General features: G+C 42.3%; 1 protein-coding gene across 1 annotated transcript in view; it reads left to right on the top strand.

Annotated features, from left to right (window-relative positions):
* Positions 1-19,755, top strand: part of LOC120980653 (serine/threonine-protein kinase D3-like) — a 138,024-nt gene that overhangs the window by 71,264 nt on the left and 47,005 nt on the right. The window contains exons 6-7 of the mRNA XM_040409889.1: positions 4,006-4,189; positions 12,273-12,356. Of these exons, the coding sequence (XP_040265823.1) occupies positions 4,006-4,189; positions 12,273-12,356 (268 nt within the window). The remainder of the gene's footprint in view (positions 1-4,005; positions 4,190-12,272; positions 12,357-19,755) is intronic.

Below are 19,755 nucleotides of genomic sequence, written 5' to 3'. Positions count from 1 at the left end.
TAATTTTCAATATAACAATACAGTGCTGCCATCTAGTGGCCTGTATTGGTATATTTATCTATTAGACTCTGAAGCCTGCTTGAGGCTTCGGTCTATTAGATCAATATAACAGGTTCCCCGATCTCAGACGGGGAACTCTGTTACTGGAGCGGAAGCGCGCGGCTTCTGCTTCCGGACTGATCAGATGCCGTGGTCACATTTGACCACGGCATCTGAAAGGGAAAATGTATGCGATCAGCCTTATGGCTGATCGCATACATGTGCCTCGGGTCTCTGCTATTTGAAATAGCAGAAACCCGGCGGCAATTGTGCCCACTGCACGTGCGAGCGGGCGCCATGTTTAGAGACCGGACTTCTGCCATACATGTACAGTGGAGGTCCTCAAAGGGTTAAGACAACGTATCCCCTATCGACAGGATAAGGGATTCCTTTTGGAATGGAGCGGCAATCTTGCATGCGCGCTGCCACTCCATATTTGCTCTATGGGGCAGCTAGAGATAGCTGAGCACTTGTACTTCACTATCTTAACCACTTCCCATCTGGGCCATTTGCCCCCTTCCTGACCAGGCCTAATTTTGCAAAACTGACCTATCTCACTTTATGTGGTAATAACTTTGGAACGCCTTTATTTATCCAAGTCATTCAGAGATTGTTTTCTCGTGACACATTGTACTTCTTGATAGTCATAAATTTGAGTCAATATATTTCACCTTTATTTATGAAAAAATCCCAAATTTACAAAAAAAATTGAAAAATTTGCAATTTTCTAAATTTCAATTCCTCTGCTTTTTAAACAGAAAGTGATACCTCATAAAATATTTATTACTTAACATTCCCCATATGTCTACTTTATGTTGGCATCATTTTGGAAATGTCATTTTATTTTTTTAGGACGTTAGAAGGCTTAGAAGTTTAGAAGCAATTCTTCACATTTTTAAGAAAATTGCCAAAACCCACTTTTTAAGGACCAGTTCAGGTCTGAAGTCACTTTGTGGGGCCTACATAGTGGATACCCCCATAAATGACCCCATTGTAGAAACTACACCCCTCAAGTTACTTAAAACCGATTTTACAAACTTTGTTAACCCTTTAGGCGTTCCACAAGAATTAAAGGAAAATGGAGATCAAATTTTAAAATTTCACTTTTTTGGAAGATTTTCCATTTTAATCCAATTTCTTCTTTAACACATCGATGGTTAACAGCCAAACAAAACTCAATATTTATTACCTAGATTCTGCGGTGTACAGAAACACCCCACATGTGGTCATAAACTGCTGTATGGGCACATGGCAGGGCGCAGAAGAAAAGGAACTCCACATGGCTTTTAGATGCCATGTCCCATTTGAAGCCCCCCTGATGCACCCTTACAGTAGAAACTCCCAAAAAGTGACCCCATTTTGGAAACTAGGTAATAAGGTGCCAGTTTTATTGGTACTATTTTTGGGTACATATGATTTTTTGATTATTAATTATAACACTTTATGGGGCAAGGTGACCAAAAAATTTGTTGTTTTAGCACAGTTTTTATTTATTTATTTTTACAGCGTTCACTTGAGGGGTTCAGTCAAGTGACATTTTTATAGAGCAGATTGTTACGGACGTGGCGATACCTAATATGTATACTTTTACTTATTTATTAAAGTTTTACCCAACAATAGCCTTTTTGAAACAAAAAAATTATGTTTTAATGTGTCCATGTTCTGAGAGCTATAGTTTTTTTATTTTTTGCGGGATGAGGTGAAGGTTTTATTGGTACCATTTTGTGGGACATACGCCTTTTTGATCACTTGGTGTTGCACTTTTTGTGATGTACGGTGACAAAAATTGCTTGTTTTGACACAGTTTATTTATTTTTATTTTTTTACGGTGTTCACCCGAGGGTTTAGTTCATGTGATATTTTTATATAGCTGGTTTTTACGGACGCGGCAATACCTAATATGTATACTTTTTTTTATTTATTTCACTTTAACACAATAATAGCATTTTTGAAACCAAAAAAAAAGATGTTTTAGTGTCTCCATGTTCTAAGAGCTATAGTTTTTTTTATTTTTTTAGAGATTTTCTTATGTAGGGGCTCATTTTTTGCGGGATGAGGTGACTGTTTTATTGGTACCATTTTGTGGGACATACGCCTTTTTGATCACTTGATGTTGCACTTTTTGTGATGTAAGGCTACAAAAATGGCTTTTTTTGACCGTTATTTATTTTTATTTTTTATTGTGTTTATTGGACTGGGTCGATTATGTGATATATTTATAAAGCCGACCGTCACGGACGCGGCAATACCAAATATGTCTATTTTATTTTATTTTTTCTATTTTTTAATTATTTTTTTTTTCCTTACTTGGGGAATTTTTTTTTTTTACATTTTATTTTTTTTTTTTTTATTTTACACTTTGCGTCCCCCATAAGGTCATACAAGACCTCTGGGGGACATTTAACTTCACTTTTTTTTTCTTCTTTTCACTGTTGATTTCTCCTGTAACTGGGGCTGACATAGTAGCCCCAGTTACAGGAGAAATGCACCCCCCAGAGAGGCTGTACAGCAGTATACTTTGCTGTACAGCCTCAGTGCAGGGCTGATCAAGGTCTCTGGAGACCTGACAGCTCCTGCACTCACCCGGCTCAGACAGTCACATGTCCTGGAGATCGTGCTGATTGGACTCCAGTGAAAACAGCTGCTGGGTGAGTGAGTGTAAATGTTCCGATCTCCCTCTCCTGCTAGCACTAATGAGAGGGAGACAGTACAAGCCTTTCTGAGCGCTGTAACTGCAGATTACAGCGCTCACAACACATGCTCTGGAGACTATGCTGATTTGTCTCCAGTGTAAACAGCTGCTGGGGGATCGCTGGTGGAGTATGAATGTACCGATCTCCCTCTCCTGCCAGCGCTACAGAGAGGGAGATGGTACAAGCATTTCAGAGCGCTGTAACTGGAAATTACAGGGCTCACATGCCCTGGAGACCATGCTGATCGGTCTCCAGGGCTTACAGTTAAGAATTACGATCGCGATGCCTAGTTTAAATACCGATCTCCCTCTCTGACTGGCAGTAATAAGAGGGAGATGGTAGATGCATTTGTGATCGCTCTGGCTGCTTGTCAGAGCGATCAAAAGCCTGGAGACCAGGAAAAAAGGTCTCAGGGTAAAGATCCATGTTCTTGGCTGTCAGGAGGGAGCTTAGTCACGGAGTTTCTATGTACAGGGGCAGAGCACAGGAGGGAAAGCTGCAGGACGTTTTAAAACGTGCTTTCAGAAATAGAGATCCACCTCCTGGACGTTTATAGTCAATGGGCAGACGGGAGGTGGTTAAGCAGCACCATAGAGTTGAATGGAGAGCAGACACACAAGCATGTCTCGTGATAAGAAGGGGCCCCAGTGGTCAGACCCCTGCCAATCAGGCACATCTCCTGAGGATACGTCATCAAAATTAATACCACAATAACCCCTTCAAGGCCCTATTACACCATACGATTTTGGGCCAATTAACAGGAACTAGAGTCCATACAGTATTGTATAATCAAGAAGCAGATCAGCCTATGAACAAGCGGCGGTAGCAATCGTTTCTCCCACATTCAAAGTTTGCATCGGCCTGGTGCAAGCGAGCGCCTATGGAGGTGTTCATTCCATCGGCGCTCGCACTGCCCGAACATCGGACAGCCTTTACTATAACTGCCTATTCTTGTCTGCAAAGCGCGAACAGGAATAGGACATGTTATTTTTTTTTTGGCGGACCACGGAACGGAGAAACGGATGCGGACAGCACACGGAGTGCTGTCCGCATCTTTTGCGTACCCATTGAAGTGAATGGATCCGCATCCGATCCGCAAAAACTGCGGCTCGGATGCGAACCAAAACAACAACCGTGTGCATGAGGCCTTAGGCGTAATGTTTTTGTTTTTTGTAAACAAATACAGAAAGGTTGTTTTAATGATTAATTTACTCAGAAAAATTAAGCATTTTTTTTCTCTAGATAACCAGTCTCCCTAATGTTGTTAATACAGGTTAACAACAAGAAATCTCGGGTCCCCTCCTTCAAGGGACGACCGATATGGAAAGATTGGCAAGATATGAACAGAGTGAAGGTCCCTCACACCTTTCAAGTCCATACGTATACACGTCCCACAATTTGTCAGCATTGCCGTCGCCTCCTAAAGGGGATTTTCAGACAGGGAATGCAGTGCAAAGGTAAGAATGAATTATTTAGACTTCTGAGTGATTGCTTTAACTTGTGTGGTTATCCTTGGGACTTCTTCTACATACATTTCCGGCTTACAATCATTCAATAGGAACTTTCAGAGCTTGCTTCCATTTGATACATATCTGGATAATTGGAGATTTTCCTAGCTATTGTGCTGGAAAATATAGATTTTATTAAGGACACGAGGCGAGCATTATGCGTAACTTTCTTTCACTGAATCCGCAGCTAAAGAGTTAAATATCAATACATAAAGAAAAAACTTGTTTAGCTACAACCTAGCATGCTTGAACATATAGTAACCAATTAGGATGTATCAGAGAACATATAAGCAATATGAGGATAAACTCCACCCTCTTTCTTTAGTAGTATAACATGGATAAACAGTTAGATAATGAAAATCACAGGAACAGGAATTTCTCTGCATCGGATGACAGTAGAAGTCTGGGTATGGAGAGTCTATGGAAGGAAGTCAGAAGATTCTTGTGGAATGTCTTTATTCGGAGATCAGGTAGACGATGGATATTTCCCAGAAGCCTGAAGATTCTTTTTTATTGTTGGTAAGCTGAAAATTTTGAGATAAAAGCATAGAGATGGGTTAAATAGGGTGGGATAATGCTTGCCTCGTGTCCTTAATAAAATCTATTTTTTCCAGCACAATAGCTAGGAAAATCTCCAATTTTATTACAGTACACGAGGCTCCCATTATGCGAGTTCAAAGCTTGCTATATATCATATATATAAGATTATAATGTCTATTACAAATCGAAAATAGCATAATAATAAATAAGCAATTAGAATAACAATGACTATGAAACTATTCTAGTAAGGTCGTACAACATGAGAAATAGGATGAAAATAAAAGTATCGGAAAGTAGACTCAGAGGACCAGTTAGCAGCTTTAAGAAGATCAGCCAGAGAACCACCTGATTGAATAAGTTTGGTAGAAATGGCTCCCCTAGGAGAATGGGCCCCAAAAGACGAAATGTTAATGTTAGCAAGGGACATGACTTGTTTAACACATCGGGCTAGAGTGGGAGAGGATACCGGCAAGTGTGGTTTGCAGTGTAGTTGAGGTTTGGAGGGATGTCGAAGGGAAGCAGTCTTATACTCATAAGAATGTAGACATTTGACCACACATAGGTGCTCGTTGTGTGGAAAGGCTGGGTATAAGATGGAATAAAAGGTTGGTCTTATTTTTGTCTAGTTATAGTAAAATGTACGCCGTTAGGGAGATAGGATCTGTTAGAGATATCCAGGGTTTTTACATCCGAGACTCTTTTAATGGATATAAGACATAATAGGACAGTTAGTTGGCGAGATAAAAGCTTTTGAGATAAAGAGTCATTATCTCCCCAAGATGATATAAGGTCCAGGACAACGTGAACGTCCCAAGTCGATTGGTATTTTGGCAAGTGGGGACGTTTGAAACGGATACCCATAAGTAATCTACAGACAAGGGGGTGTTTCCCATTGTGTAAGGATTGAATGGAAACAAGAGATGCAGATATAGCCGAACTGTAAAGGTTTATGGTGCGGTATGCTTTACCGGCCTCAAAAGAAGCAGAAAGAAAATTTAAGATGTGGGTGAGAGAGGCATGTACGGGATCCAAGTCCCGTTGACTGCACCAATCAGACCAAATTTTCCAAGCTGATCTGTAAGCCTTTCTGGTACCCAGAGCCCAGGCTTCAGAAAGGAGATCTTTAGTTGATTGAGAAAGGTTTGGGACACTTTTCGGAAGGCCGGAAATGAGCCAGGCTACTAGAGGCAGTTGGTGGGACAGTATTAGCGGGTGTTGTTCGCCGAAACAGAATATTTGGAGAATAAGGGAGGATTCTCTGGAAATCTATAGGCATCCCCAGAATTTGGGGAAACCACGACTGGGTCGGCCACCAAGGGGTAATGAGAACAATTGTCGATATTTGAATACAAACCTGTAGGAGAACTCTGGGAATCAGAGCGAAAGGAGGAAAAGCATAGTTTTTGTCTCGAGGCCAAATGTGGAGAAAAGCATCCACTCCCGAAGTTTAAGGGGTCAGGACACCAACTGAAGAACCTGGGTAACTTGTCGGTTGAGGCGAGAAGCAAATAGATCTAGGTGAAGAGGCCCCCAAAGAGTATTGAGGAGATGGAAAATGGTCGGATTCAATGCCAATCGCTTGCATCTAAGAGATACCATGAATTCCAATCCGCTTTGGAATTGGATAAACCTGGAAGATACTCTGCCTTGAGGACCACATTCCCGATCAGACAAAAGTGCCAAAATTCTTTTGCGATACTGGCCAGCATTTCTGATCTCATGCCGCCCAGGTATTGTATTGGACGGCAGAAATGTTGTCCATCCGGAGGAGTATACAACAATGACACCTGTTGGCTGCGAAGGTCTTGAAAGCAAAGAACCCGGCTAGAAGTTCTAAGCAGTTGATGTGTAAAAAAGCTTCCGAATGAGACCATTTGCCTCCTGTGGAATTGGATCCGCATCTGGCGCCCCAGCCAGAAAGACTGGCGCTCGACTCTATGACAAGGTCTGGAACGGAGTTGAAGATCGTCTTCCCGTTCCACTCTTGAACGTGTTGGAGCCACCAGAGAAGTTCTTCTCTGGCGTCTGATGAGAGGGGAACCTCGTCTGAATAACCCAGACCGTTACGAAAGTGCTGAATTTTCAGCTACTGAAGCGCCCTGTAGTGTAAAGGGGCTGTAAATATGGCTTGTATGGAGGCCGATAGGGGGCCAACTATACGAGCAATGGTCCGAAGGGAAATGATATGTTGAGAATCGAACAAATCTCTTTCTGGATTACCTTCAACTTCTTGGAAGAGAGGCTCAACATGGCCGATTGGGTATTGATCATAGAACCCAAAAATTTGACCTCTTGAGAGGGGGTTAATACTGATTTTTTTCGTAATTGATGAGAAATCTGAGGTCCGTCAGAAGAGATAAGGTCCAATTCATGTGAAGATGTGCCAGTGATATGGATTCCGCTAGAATCAGTATATCGTCCAGGTATATAATGAGGCGCACTCCACGGGAACGTTGAGAGGCTACTACCGGTTTCATTAACTTGGTGAAGCACCAAGGGGCTGAAGAAAGGCCGAATGGGAGGCAGGTAAACTGCCATCTCTGACCTTCCCAAATGAATTGGCAAAATGGCTGAGAAGAAGGATGGACTGGTACCGTCAGGTAGGCATCCCTTTGGTCTATTTTGAGTATATGAGTCTGGTTTTTTAAGTCTTTTAATGGCGGTCCGAGCCCGTCTATTTGTATCGTCCTCACGGGCGGAGGATCTTGGATGCATAGCATGAGCATCAGTATGGGTACTGCACGATAGCCGTAGGTCGTCATGAGTTGCTTGACCTTTCCCAGTATGAGCAGACTTAGTCTGTGTGTTGGGAGTATGGTCGTCATTCATTAAATGCCGTTTGAGGACAGGTTTATGTGATTTTTTTTTAAAAACCTTTTGCCAAATTGGTTGTAGAGTCAGTCGCCGACCAAAACACCTCAGATGGAGTTTGTGGTGTAGCCTGAGGGGATTTTGGAGGTGCCGACTGGGCAATCGCCCTAGTGACCGACCTGGAAATTGTCTCTTGTACAGATGACATAGCTGAGCGCACTGCCTCCTGTACAGAGCGGGACACAGACTGGTCAATTAAATTTTGGATTTGGTCCCCTGACATAAAGTCTGTACCCTTGTCTTGATTTGGGGGCAGACTTGACCAAAATATATATATATATATATATATATATATATATAGAGGGCACTGTAATAACAGAAATTCACAGTTTATAGTGAGGCCTGTAAGGGTAGATAATTAACTACCGGTAAAATAATATAATATATGTGTATATAGCAAAAGTATTCAAAGGCAGAATTAATATATATATACAGTTGCAAGAAAAAGTATGTGAACCCTTTGGAATGATATGGATTTCTGCACAAATTGGTCATAAAATGTGATCTGATCTTCATCTAAGTCACAACAATAGACAATCACAGTCTGCTGAAACTAATAACACACAAAGAATTAAATGTTACCATGTTTTTATTGAACACACCATGTAAACATTCACAGTGCAGGTGGAAAAAGTATGTGAACCCTTGGATTTAATAACTGGTTGAACCTCCTTTGGCAGCAATAACTTCAACCAAACGTTTCCTGTAGTTGCAGATCAGACGTGCACAACGGTCAGGAGTAATTCTTGACCATTCCTCTTTACAGAGCTGTTCCAGTTCAGCAATATTCTTGGGATGTGACTGGGCCACTCCAGAAGGCGTATTTTCTTCTGTTTAAGTCATTCTGTTGTTGATTTACTTCTATGCTTTGGGTCGTTGTCCTGTTGCAACACCCATCTTCTGTTGAGCTTCAGCTGGTGGACAGATGGCCTTAAGTTCTCCTGCAAAATGTCTTGATAAACTTGGGAATTCATTTTTCCTTTGATGATAACAATCCGTCCAGGCCCTGACGCAGCAAAGCAGTCCCAAACCATGATGCCCCCACCACCATACTTCACAGTTGGGATGAGGTTTTGATGTTGGTGTGCTGTGCCTCTTTTTCTCCACACATAGTGTTGTGTGTTTCTTCCAAACAACTCAACTTTGGTTTCATCTGTCCACAGAATATTTTGCCAGTACTGCTGTGAACATCCAGGTGCTCTTGTACAAACTGTAAACGTGCAGCAATGTTTTTTTTGGACAGCAGTGGCTTCCTCTGTGGTATCCTCCCATGAAATCCATTCTTGTTTATTGTTTTACGTATCATAGATTCGCTAACAGGGATGTTAGCATATGCCAGAGACTTTTGTAAGTCTTTAGCTGACACTCTAGGATTCTTCTCCACCTCATTGAGCAGTCTGCGCTGTGCTCTTGAAGTCATCTTTACAGGATGGCCACTCCTAGAGAGAGTAGCAGCAGTGCTGAACTTTCTCCATTTATAGACAATTTGTCTTACCGTGGACTGATAAACAGCAAGGCTTTTAGAGATACTTTTATAACCCTTTCCAGCTTTATGCAAGTCAACAATTCTTAATCATAGGTCTTCTGAGAGCTCTTTTGTGCAAGGCATCATTCACATCAGGCAATGCTTCTTGTGAAAAGCAAACCCAGAACTGGTGTGTGTTTTTTATAGGGCAGGGCAGCTGTAACCAACACCTCCAATCTCATCTCATTGATTGGACTCCAGTTGGCTGACACCTCACTCCAATTAGCTCTTGGAGATGTCATTAGTCTAGGGGTTCACATACTTTTTCCACCTGCACTGTGAATGTTTACATGGTGTGTTCAATAAAAACATGGTAACATTTAATTCTTTGTGTGTTATTAGTTTCAGCAGACTGTGATTGTCTATTGTTGTGACTTAGATGAAGATCAGATCACATTTTATGACCAAGTTGTGCAGAAATCCATATCATTCCAAAGGGTTCACATACTTTTTCTTGCAACTGTATATATATATATACACTCCCCTAAAGAATTATTAGGAACACCATACTAATGTAAAGTGTTTGACCCCCTTTTGCCTTCAGAACTGCCTTAATTCTATGTGGCATTGATTCAACAAGGTGCTGATAGCATTCTTTAGAAATGTTGGCCCATATTGATAGGATAGCATCTTGCAGTTGATGGAGATTTGAGGGATGCACATCCAGGGCACGAAGCTCCCGTTCCACCACATCCCAAAGATGCTCTATTGGGTTGAGATCTGGTGACTGTGGGGGCCATTTTAGTACAGTGAACTCATTGTCATGTTCAAGAAACCAATTTGAAATGATTCAAGCTTTGTGACATGGTGCATTATCCTGCTGGAAGTAGCCATCAGAGGATGGATACATGTTCTCATTCTGTTTACGCCAAATTCGGACTCTACCATTTGAATGTCTCAAAAGAAATCAAGACTCATCAGACCAGGCAACATTTTTCCAGTCTTCAACAGTCCAATTTTGGTGAGCGCGTGCAAATTGTAGCCTCTTTTTTCCTATTTGTAGTGGAGATGAGTGGTACCCGGTGGGGTCTTCTGCTGTTGTAGCCCATCCGCCTCAAGGTTGTGCGTGTTGTGGCTTCACAAATGCTTTGCTGCATACCTCGGTTGTAACGAGTGGTTATTTCAGTCAACGTTGCTCTTCTATCAGCTTGAATCAGTCGGCCCATTCTCCTCTGACCTCTAGCATCCACAAGGCATTTTTGCCCACAGGACTGCCGCATACTGGATGTTTTTCCCTTTTCACACCATTCTTTATAAACCCTAGAAATGGTTGTGCGTGAAAATCCCAGTAACTGAGCAGACTGTGAAATACTCAGACCGGCCCGTCTGGCACCAACAACCATGCCACGCTCAAAATTGCTTAAATCACCTTTCTTTCCCATTCTGACATTCAGTTTGGAGTTCAGGAGATTGTCTTGACCAGGACCACCCCCCTAAATGCATTGAAGCAACTGCCATGTGATTGGTTGACTAGATAATTGCATTAATGAGAAATAGAACAGGTGTTCCTAATAATTCTTTAGGTGAGTGTATATATATATATAATATATAGAGAGAGAGAGAGAACGGTCACTAATATGGCCACAGAGAGTAAATTATGACGAAACCTGTGAGGTAAAAATCTTTCTACACAGCAGATTAACAATGTCCGTCCAGTCTGAGAGCAGCGCTCGCACTGACTGTAACGGGCGGGAGATGAAGGCTGACGACCAACGACGGAAAGGAAAACATATGTTAAGTAAGAAGGATGAAAAAAGATGAATAAAACCACAAGTTAATTCAGGAGGGGGTAAGAAACCAGGAGTGAATATAGAAATTAACGACAATAATGAGCATATATGATAGAATGATATCATTAATATAACAAGGAAATTTTCACTCAGCTCTTATCACTGCGGACGCAGCTAAAGAAAGAGGGCGAGGTTTATCCTCATATTGCTTATATGTTCTCTGATACATCCTCATTGGTTACTATATGTTCAAGCATGCTAGGTTGTACCTAAACAAGTTTTTTCTTTATGTTTTGCTGTTTAACTCTTTAGCTGCGGATTCACTAAAAGAAAGTTACGCATAATGGGAGCCTCGTGTACTGTAATAAAAATCAGTACTTCTTTGATATCACATGACCAGTGCAGTGACAGTTCCTAATCCTATGAAATGACTGCAAGCAGAGATCTTGAAGACCATATCTAATTCAAGCAGAAAATATACTGAAAAATTGTATCACTTTTTGCTATTCAAAGAGTTAGCCTTTATTGGCTGAAACTGGGGCGTAGCTAAAGGCTCATGGGCCCCGATATAAGAGTTCAGCTTGGGCCCCCCTTCCCTCAATGCTTTGTGACCAGGGGAAGGAAAGTACATAGCCTTTGTGCTGCCTGAAGCAAAAATTGAAACTGCACCCCCCCATGCCAAATTCTTGACTTAACCCCTTCCCTCCAGCCAGAGGTGTAACTTGACCAGCATGCACTTTCTACAATACGTGTGTCTTCTTATGTGGCACAAGGGTCTTTGGACCCCCTCAGGCTCATGGGGCCGGTAGTGAGTGCTACCTCTGCACCCCCTATAGCTATGCCCCTGCCTTCAAGCGTGAATTTACTTTTGGAGCAGACAGATAGTTTATGTTTCCAAACCTGAATGGAATCCAGACTATCATTTCACAGCAAAATGGGCGCTGCATAGCACTACTATCATGTAACAGTGAAACCATGAATTAAAAGGTGACTAGGACTCTTATCTATATGGAGTTCACATGTCAACCTCAAGCCCTTGCCTTATTTTCATATGGTTTCCTTCAACATGTCAAAAAACATGCTTTTCAAAATGTTCTTACTATTGTCACTAGAATGTGTGTAATTGATATAGGGACTGATGTGAGTTAAGGCCCTTTTACAGGGGCCAATGCACCGGCAATTAACGTGAACAAACCTAACGTATTATTCTGTCTGTTCCTCATTTGCTAAGGTAAAATATTGAGGTCGGTAGTTGCAGTATTCAGATCAAGGTGCTGATTTTAAAAATGTTAAATATTTTCTTTGAAATGCGCACAGTGTAGGCCTTGAATATGCATCTACTCACCCGCCAATCCATTCTCTACAGACTGCCGCTTCAATTGTCACAGACGATGCGTGCCAGATGTACCAGACGAGTGCCTGGGAGAGGTATCCAGTATTGATGGAGAAGGTAGCGCTCATACATTTTCTTTAAATCTTTGAAAGCTATGGACACCATTGTCCTGATGATTTGCTTCCTAAATCCATAATTAAACAGTTTTATGGGTCGCATAGTATTATATTGATTTATGAAGCTATGTAATGTATTGTATAACACTGACAGCACCACAGAACTGGAGGGTTACATAGCATCATAAAGCAATATAATGCTACGCGACCCCGCTAGTGCTGGGAGGTCAAGACGGGAGCTCCCACATACTCACGCTGCAAGTCCGGAGTGTGGAACTCGCTTGTCTCTAAGGGGCCCCATCCTTCTTATACATTCAGAACCACACTTATGGTTTTTCTAAAACCAGGAAATGCATAATAATAATAAGGGCCTACTTTTAAGACTGGCGCACAATGATATATCTGTGGAAACATAGCAATTTTCACTTTGCACCATCTGCTGTGCATTAATTTTTGCAAAACAACTGTGGATCAAATGTTCACTATACCTCTTGGTAAATTCTGTGAGGAGCATGCTTTCTAAAAGGGGTTAATTCTTGGAGGTTTCTTTTTTTTATTTCACCTTAGAGTCTCAGAGTGCAGTTGTCGGCCAGTGATGTATCAATCACCAAACTAGGCCTCGAACACACATGGGGCGTTTTCTCTTCAGAAACTGCAGTTTATAACCACATAGGGGGTACTATCCTACTCAGGAAACATTATGTATCAAAATCTGGGGTACTTTTTCTCCTATTACCACTTGTGAAAATGAAACATTTAAGGCTGAAACTACATATAATTAAAAATAAATGTAATTTTTAATTTCATATCCCAGTTTTGAAAATTTCTATGAAATACCTTTGGATCAAAGTGCTCACTACACCCCTCAATAAATTTCTTCAGGGCTGTAGTCTCTAAAATGGGGTACATTTTTGGGGCTTCCACTGTAGGGGTACCTCAGGATCTCTTTAAATGTGACATGGTGCCCAAAAACCATTCCAGTGAAATCTACCCTCCAGAAGCCATACACCGCTCCTTCCCTTCGGAGCCCTGCCATGTGGCCATACAGCACTTTATGGAAATTTTCTTTATTGACAACATTGCTTCTTAAAATTTTAAGCCTCATAGTATTTAAAAAAAATCTAATCAAATTTACAAAATGATGGCAACATAAAGTAGACATATGGTGAATGTTAATAACTAGTTTATGAGGTATCACAATCTGTCTTAGAAACAGATAAATTAAAATTTTCTAATTTTTCTCTAAATTTAGGACTTATAAATAAAGATAAAACATATCGACTCATTTTTATCACTAACATTAGAATACCAGAAGAAGGGCAGCACTCCAAAAATAGAAAAATAAAAGGTTTTATTCACCCATGCGGTACAGCTATCACTAACATTAAGTATGATGTGTCAAAAAAAAAAACTATCTCAGAATGGCTTGGATAAGTAAAAGCATTCCAAGGTTATTACCACATTAAATGACATGTCACATTTGCAAAATGAGGCTGTATCAGGAAGGTGAAAACTGGTGGTGTCTTGAAGGTGTTAAAAGGTCAAACACTGACTATCCTGAACATCTGGAGGCATTAGAAGAGCAGCTTTCTTTTCTTTTTGGTAAGAGAGCTAGTTTGCATACCTTTTTTCAGAAGGAGCATTGCCCGGCCTATAAGAGGCACTCACCATAAAGAGAAGAAGTACTCCTTGGATCTTAAAGGGGTTTCCTGGATTTTAATATTGATGACCTAACCCCCCGGTATGGTCCAACACCCAGCACCCCCACCGACCAGCTGGTTGAAAAGAAGGCCACGCTCCATGTGAGAGCAGCCTTCCCTTAAAGGGGTTATCCGACTTAAAAAAATATGTGTTAGGGCTGCTTTTTTACACATCATTAAAGATACATTTCTAATGTACTCACTTTATTGATTTTGCGCTGTTTCCACACTGCTGATTTGGGTCATGTGACCCCCGACGTCATCAACCCCTCTCTGGTGCTGACGTCTCGTTTACAAGCTTCTCCCTGCTTGAGGGAGTGGCCCAGCTCTGTAAACGAGACGTCAGAGCTTTTGGTGCCCGCCCCCTCTCTGCCGCGATCTCATTAGCATATCAATAGAGCAGCAGGGCTGTCATTACTGTGCAAAACAGAAGCTCCTGTGTTGCACCGAAAGAGTGTACAGGAGAGCTCTGATTAGGAAAGGGTTACCCAGGTGCTGCCAGTCGCTGTATTGCTGTGATCCAGGAGCAGGAATGAAGGACAAGCAGCTCAGCCAATAAAAGGGAGAAGGCAAGTCAGGACAGCCAATTAGATGAAAGACCCGCCCTCCCTGCTGTTTACACTGGAGAGTAAAGACATGTGCTTCTGCCTGGGCTCTTAGGTTTCCCCGGGAGAGGAAGGTGGGGGACACTGCATTGGGTGTATGGAGGGGTGGGGGACACTGCATTGGGTGTATGGAGGGTGGGGGACACTGCATTGTGTGTATGGAGGGGTGTGGGACACTGCATTGGGTGTATGGAGTGGGGGAGGGGGACACTGCATTGGGTGTATTGTGTGTATGGAGGGGTGGGGGACACTGCATTGTGTATATTGTGTGTATGGAGCGGTGGGGGACACTGCATTGTGTATATTGTGTGTATGGACGGGTGGGGGACACTGCATTGTGTATATTGTGTGTATGGAGGGGTGGGGGACACTGCATTGTGTATGGGGGGGAGGGGGGACAGTGACTACATAGTATATAGTCAACATAGATATAGCTTAGATAGATATAGGTGTCATATATGACCCCTATATCTATCTAAGCTATATTAGATACATACACAGAGCTGCCTCAGAGCTTAGATACACAGAGATGCCATAGAGCTTAGATACACAGAGTTGCCATAGGGCTTAGATACACAGAGCTGCCATAGAGCTTAGATACACAGAGCTGCCATAGAGCTTAGATACACAGAGCTGCCATAGAGCTTAGATACACAGAGCTGCCATAGAGCTTAGATACACAGAGCTGCCATAGAGCTTAGATACACAGAGCTGCCATAGAGCTGAGATACATAGAGCTGCCATAGAGCTTAGATACACAGAGCTGCCATAGAGCTTAGATACACAGAGCTGCCATAGAGCTTAGATACACAGAGCTGCCATAGAGCTTAGATACACAGAGCTGCCATAGAGCTTAGATACACAGAGATGCCTCAGAGCTTAGATACACAGAGCTGCCATAGAGCTTAGATACACAGAGCTGCCATAGAGCTTAGATACACAGAGCTGCCATAGAGCTTAGATACACAGAGCTGCCATAGAGCTTAGATACACAGAGCTGCCATATAGCTTAGATGCATAGAGCTGCCATATAGCTTAGATACATAGAGCTGCCATATATATTAGATACATAGAGCTTAGATACACAGAGCTGCCATAGAGCTTAGATACACAGAGCTGCCATAGAGCTTAGATACACAGAGCTGCCATAGAGCTTAGATACACAGAGCTGCCATAGAGCTTAGATACACAGAGATGCCTCAGAGCTTAGATACACAGAGCTGCCATAGAGCTTAGATACACAGAGCTGCCATAGAGCTTAGATACACAGAGCTGCCATAGAGCTTAGATACACAGAGCTGCCATAGAGCTTAGATACACAGAGCTGCCATAGAGCTTAGATACACAGAGCTGCCATAGAGCTTAGATGCATAGAGCTGCCATATAGCTTAGATACATAGAGCTGCCATATAGATTAGATACATAGAGCTTAGATACACAGAGCTGCCATAGAGCTTAGATACACAGAGCTGCCATAGAGCTTAGATACACAGAGCTGCCATAGAGCTTAGATACACAGAGCTGCCATAGAGCTTAGATACACAGAGATGCCTCAGAGCTTAGATACACAGAGCTGCCATAGAGCTTAGATACACAGAGCTGCCATAGAGCTTAGATACACAGAGCTGCCATAGAGCTTAGATACACAGAGCTGCCATAGAACTTAGATACACAGAGCTGCCATATAGCTTAGATACATAGAGCTGCCATATAGATTAGATACATAGAGCTTAGATACACAGAGCTGCCATAGAGCTTAGATACACAGAGCTGCCATAGAGCTTAGATACACAGAGCTGCCATAGAGCTTAGATACACAGAGCTGCCATAGAGCTTAGATACAGAGCTGCCATAGAGCTTAGATACAGAGCTGCCATAGAGCTTAGATACACAGAGCTGCCATAGAGCTTAGATACACAGAGCTTAGATACACAGAGCTGCCATAGAGCTTAGATACACAGAGCTGCCATAGAGCTTAGATACACAGAGCTACCATAGAGCTTAGATACACAGAGCTGCCATATAGCTTAGATACACAGAGCTGCCATATAGATTAGATACATAGAGCTTAGATACACATAGCTGCCATAGAGCTTAGATACACAGAGCTGCCATAGAGCTTAGATACACAGAGCTGCCATAGAGCTTAGATACACAGAGCTGCCATAGAGCTTAGATACACAGAGCTGCCATAGAGCTTAGATACACAGAGCTGCCATAGAACTTAGATACACAGAGCTGCCATAGAGCTTAGATACACAGAGCTGCCATAGAGCTTAGATACACAGAGCTGCCATAGAGCTTAGATACAGAGCTGCCATAGAGCTTAGATACAGAGCTGCCATAGAGCTTAGATACACAGAGCTGCCATAGAGCTTAGATACACAGAGCTTAGATACACAGAGCTGCCATAGAGCTTAGATACACAGAGCTGCCATAGAGCTTAGATACACAGAGCTACCATAGAGCTTAGATACACAGAGCTGCCATATAGCTTAGATACACAGAGCTGCCATATAGATTAGATACATAGAGCTTAGATACACATAGCTGCCATAGAGCTTAGATACACAGAGCTGCCATAGAGCTTAGATACACAGAGCTGCCATAGAGCTTAGATACACAGAGCTGCCATATAGCTTAGATACATAGAGCTGCCATATAGCTTAGATACATAGAGCTGCCATATAGATTAGATACATAGAGCTTAGATACACAGAGCTGCCATAGAGCTTAGATACACAGAGCTGCCATAGAGCTTAGATACACAGAGCTGCCATAGAGCTTAGATACACAGAGCTGCCATAGAGCTTAGATACACAGAGCTGCCATAGAGCTTAGATACACAGAGATGCCTCAGAGCTTAGATACACAGAGCTGCCATAGAGCTTAGATACACAGAGCTGCCATAGAGCTTAGATACACAGAGCTGCCATATAGCTTAGATACATAGAGCTGCCATATAGCTTAGATACATAGAGCTGCCATATAGATTAGATACATAGAGCTTAGATACACAGAGCTGCCATAGAGCTTAGATACACAGAGCTGCCATAGAGCTTAGATACACAGAGCTGCCTTAGAGCTTAGATACACAGAGCTGCCTTAGAGCTTAGATACACAGAGCTGCCATAGAGCTTAGATACACAGAGCTGCCATAGAGCTTAGATACACAGAGCTGCCATAGAGCTTAGATACACAGAGATGCCTCAGAGCTTAGATACACAGAGCTGCCATAGAGCTTAGATACACAGAGCTGCCATAGAGCTTAGATACACAGAGCTGCCATAGAACTTAGATACACAGAGCTGCCATATAGCTTAGATACATAGAGCTGCCATATAGATTAGATACATAGAGCTTAGATACACAGAGCTGCCATAGAGCTTAGATACACAGAGCTGCCATAGAGCTTAGATACACAGAGCTGCCTTAGAGCTTAGATACACAGAGCTGCCATAGAGCTTAGATACACAGAGCTGCCATAGAGCTTAGATACACAGAGCTGCCATAGAGCTTAGATACACAGAGATGCCTCAGAGCTTAGATACACAGAGCTGCCATAGAGCTTAGATACACAGAGCTGCCATAGAGCTTAGATACACAGAGCTGCCATAGAACTTAGATACACAGAGCTGCCATATAGCTTAGATACATAGAGCTGCCATATAGATTAGATACATAGAGCTTAGATACACAGAGTTGCCATAGAGCTTAGATACACAGAGCTGCCATAGAGCTTAGATACACAGAGCTGCCATAGAGCTTAGATACACAGAGCTGCCATAGAGCTTAGATACACAGAGCTGCCATAGAGCTTAGATACACAGAGCCTAGATACACAGAGCTGCCATAGAGCTTAGATACACAGAGCTGCCATAGAGCTTAGATACACAGAGCTGCCATAGAGCTTAGATACACAGAGTTGCCATAGAGCTTAGATACACAGAGCTGCCATATAGCTTAGATACACAGAGCTGCCATATAGATTAGATACATAGAGCTTAGATACACATAGCTGCCATAGAGCTTAGATACACAGAGCTGCCATAGAGCTTAGATACACAGAGCTGCCATAGAGCTTAGATACACAGAGCTGCCATAGAGCTTAGATACACAGAGCTGCCAACTTAGATACACAGAGCTGCCATAGAGCTTAGATACACAGAGTTGCCATAGAGCTTATATACATAGAGCTTAGATACACAGAGCTGCCATAAAGCTTAGATACACAGAGCTGCCATAGAGCTTAGATACACAGAGCTGCCATATAGATTAGATACATAGAGCTTAGATACACATAGCTGCCATAGAGCTTAGATACACAGAGCTGCCATAGAGCTTAGATACACAGAGCTGCCATATAGATTAGATACATAGAGCTTAGATACACATAGCTGCCATAAAGCTTAGATACACAGAGCTGCCATAGAGCTTAGATACACAGAGCTGCCATAGAGCTTAGATACACAGAGCTGCCATAGAGCTTAGATACACAGAGCTGCCATAGAGCTTAGATACACAGAGCTGCCATAGAGCTTAGATACACAGAGCTGCCATAGAGCTTAGATACATAGAGCCTGTGTTTCTGCAATGTGACAGGATGATCGGTCTGTGTGAGCTAGGAGATGATCATGTGACTGGTTTATGCAAAGTTAGGATGTGCAGAGCAGGGTGAGGGGAAGGTCAGATTGTTCACGCCCACAATTATTCATGAGGCAGAGCTCAGGCTTTGTTGTTATACGCCCCCTCAGCATGTACTTCAGCATGTAAACAAAGCAATGACAGAACCATGAAAAGGTGTACATATGGGTTTTAACTTGATGAAATCTAGTTTAACCAAATTATATGTATATCCAGATGGGTTTTAAGAGTTTTTTTATTTTTTTATTATTAACTCGGATAACCCCTTTAATTGTTTACCTGCCCACCATTGACCTCACAGCAGTGAGCAGGTGTAATTACAAGCCATCCCATTCATTTCTATGGGACGACCCCTTCCTATTCAAGTGTATACTACAAAGCCGTCCCATAGAGGTGAATGGGACGGCTTGTAATTACACCTGCTCACTGCTGCGATGTCAACGGCGAGCAG

This window comes from Bufo bufo, chromosome 10, assembly GCF_905171765.1.
Source record: "Bufo bufo chromosome 10, aBufBuf1.1, whole genome shotgun sequence".
Classification (NCBI taxonomy): Eukaryota; Metazoa; Chordata; class Amphibia; order Anura; family Bufonidae; genus Bufo; species Bufo bufo.
This window is presented reverse-complemented; position numbering and strand designations above follow the sequence as displayed.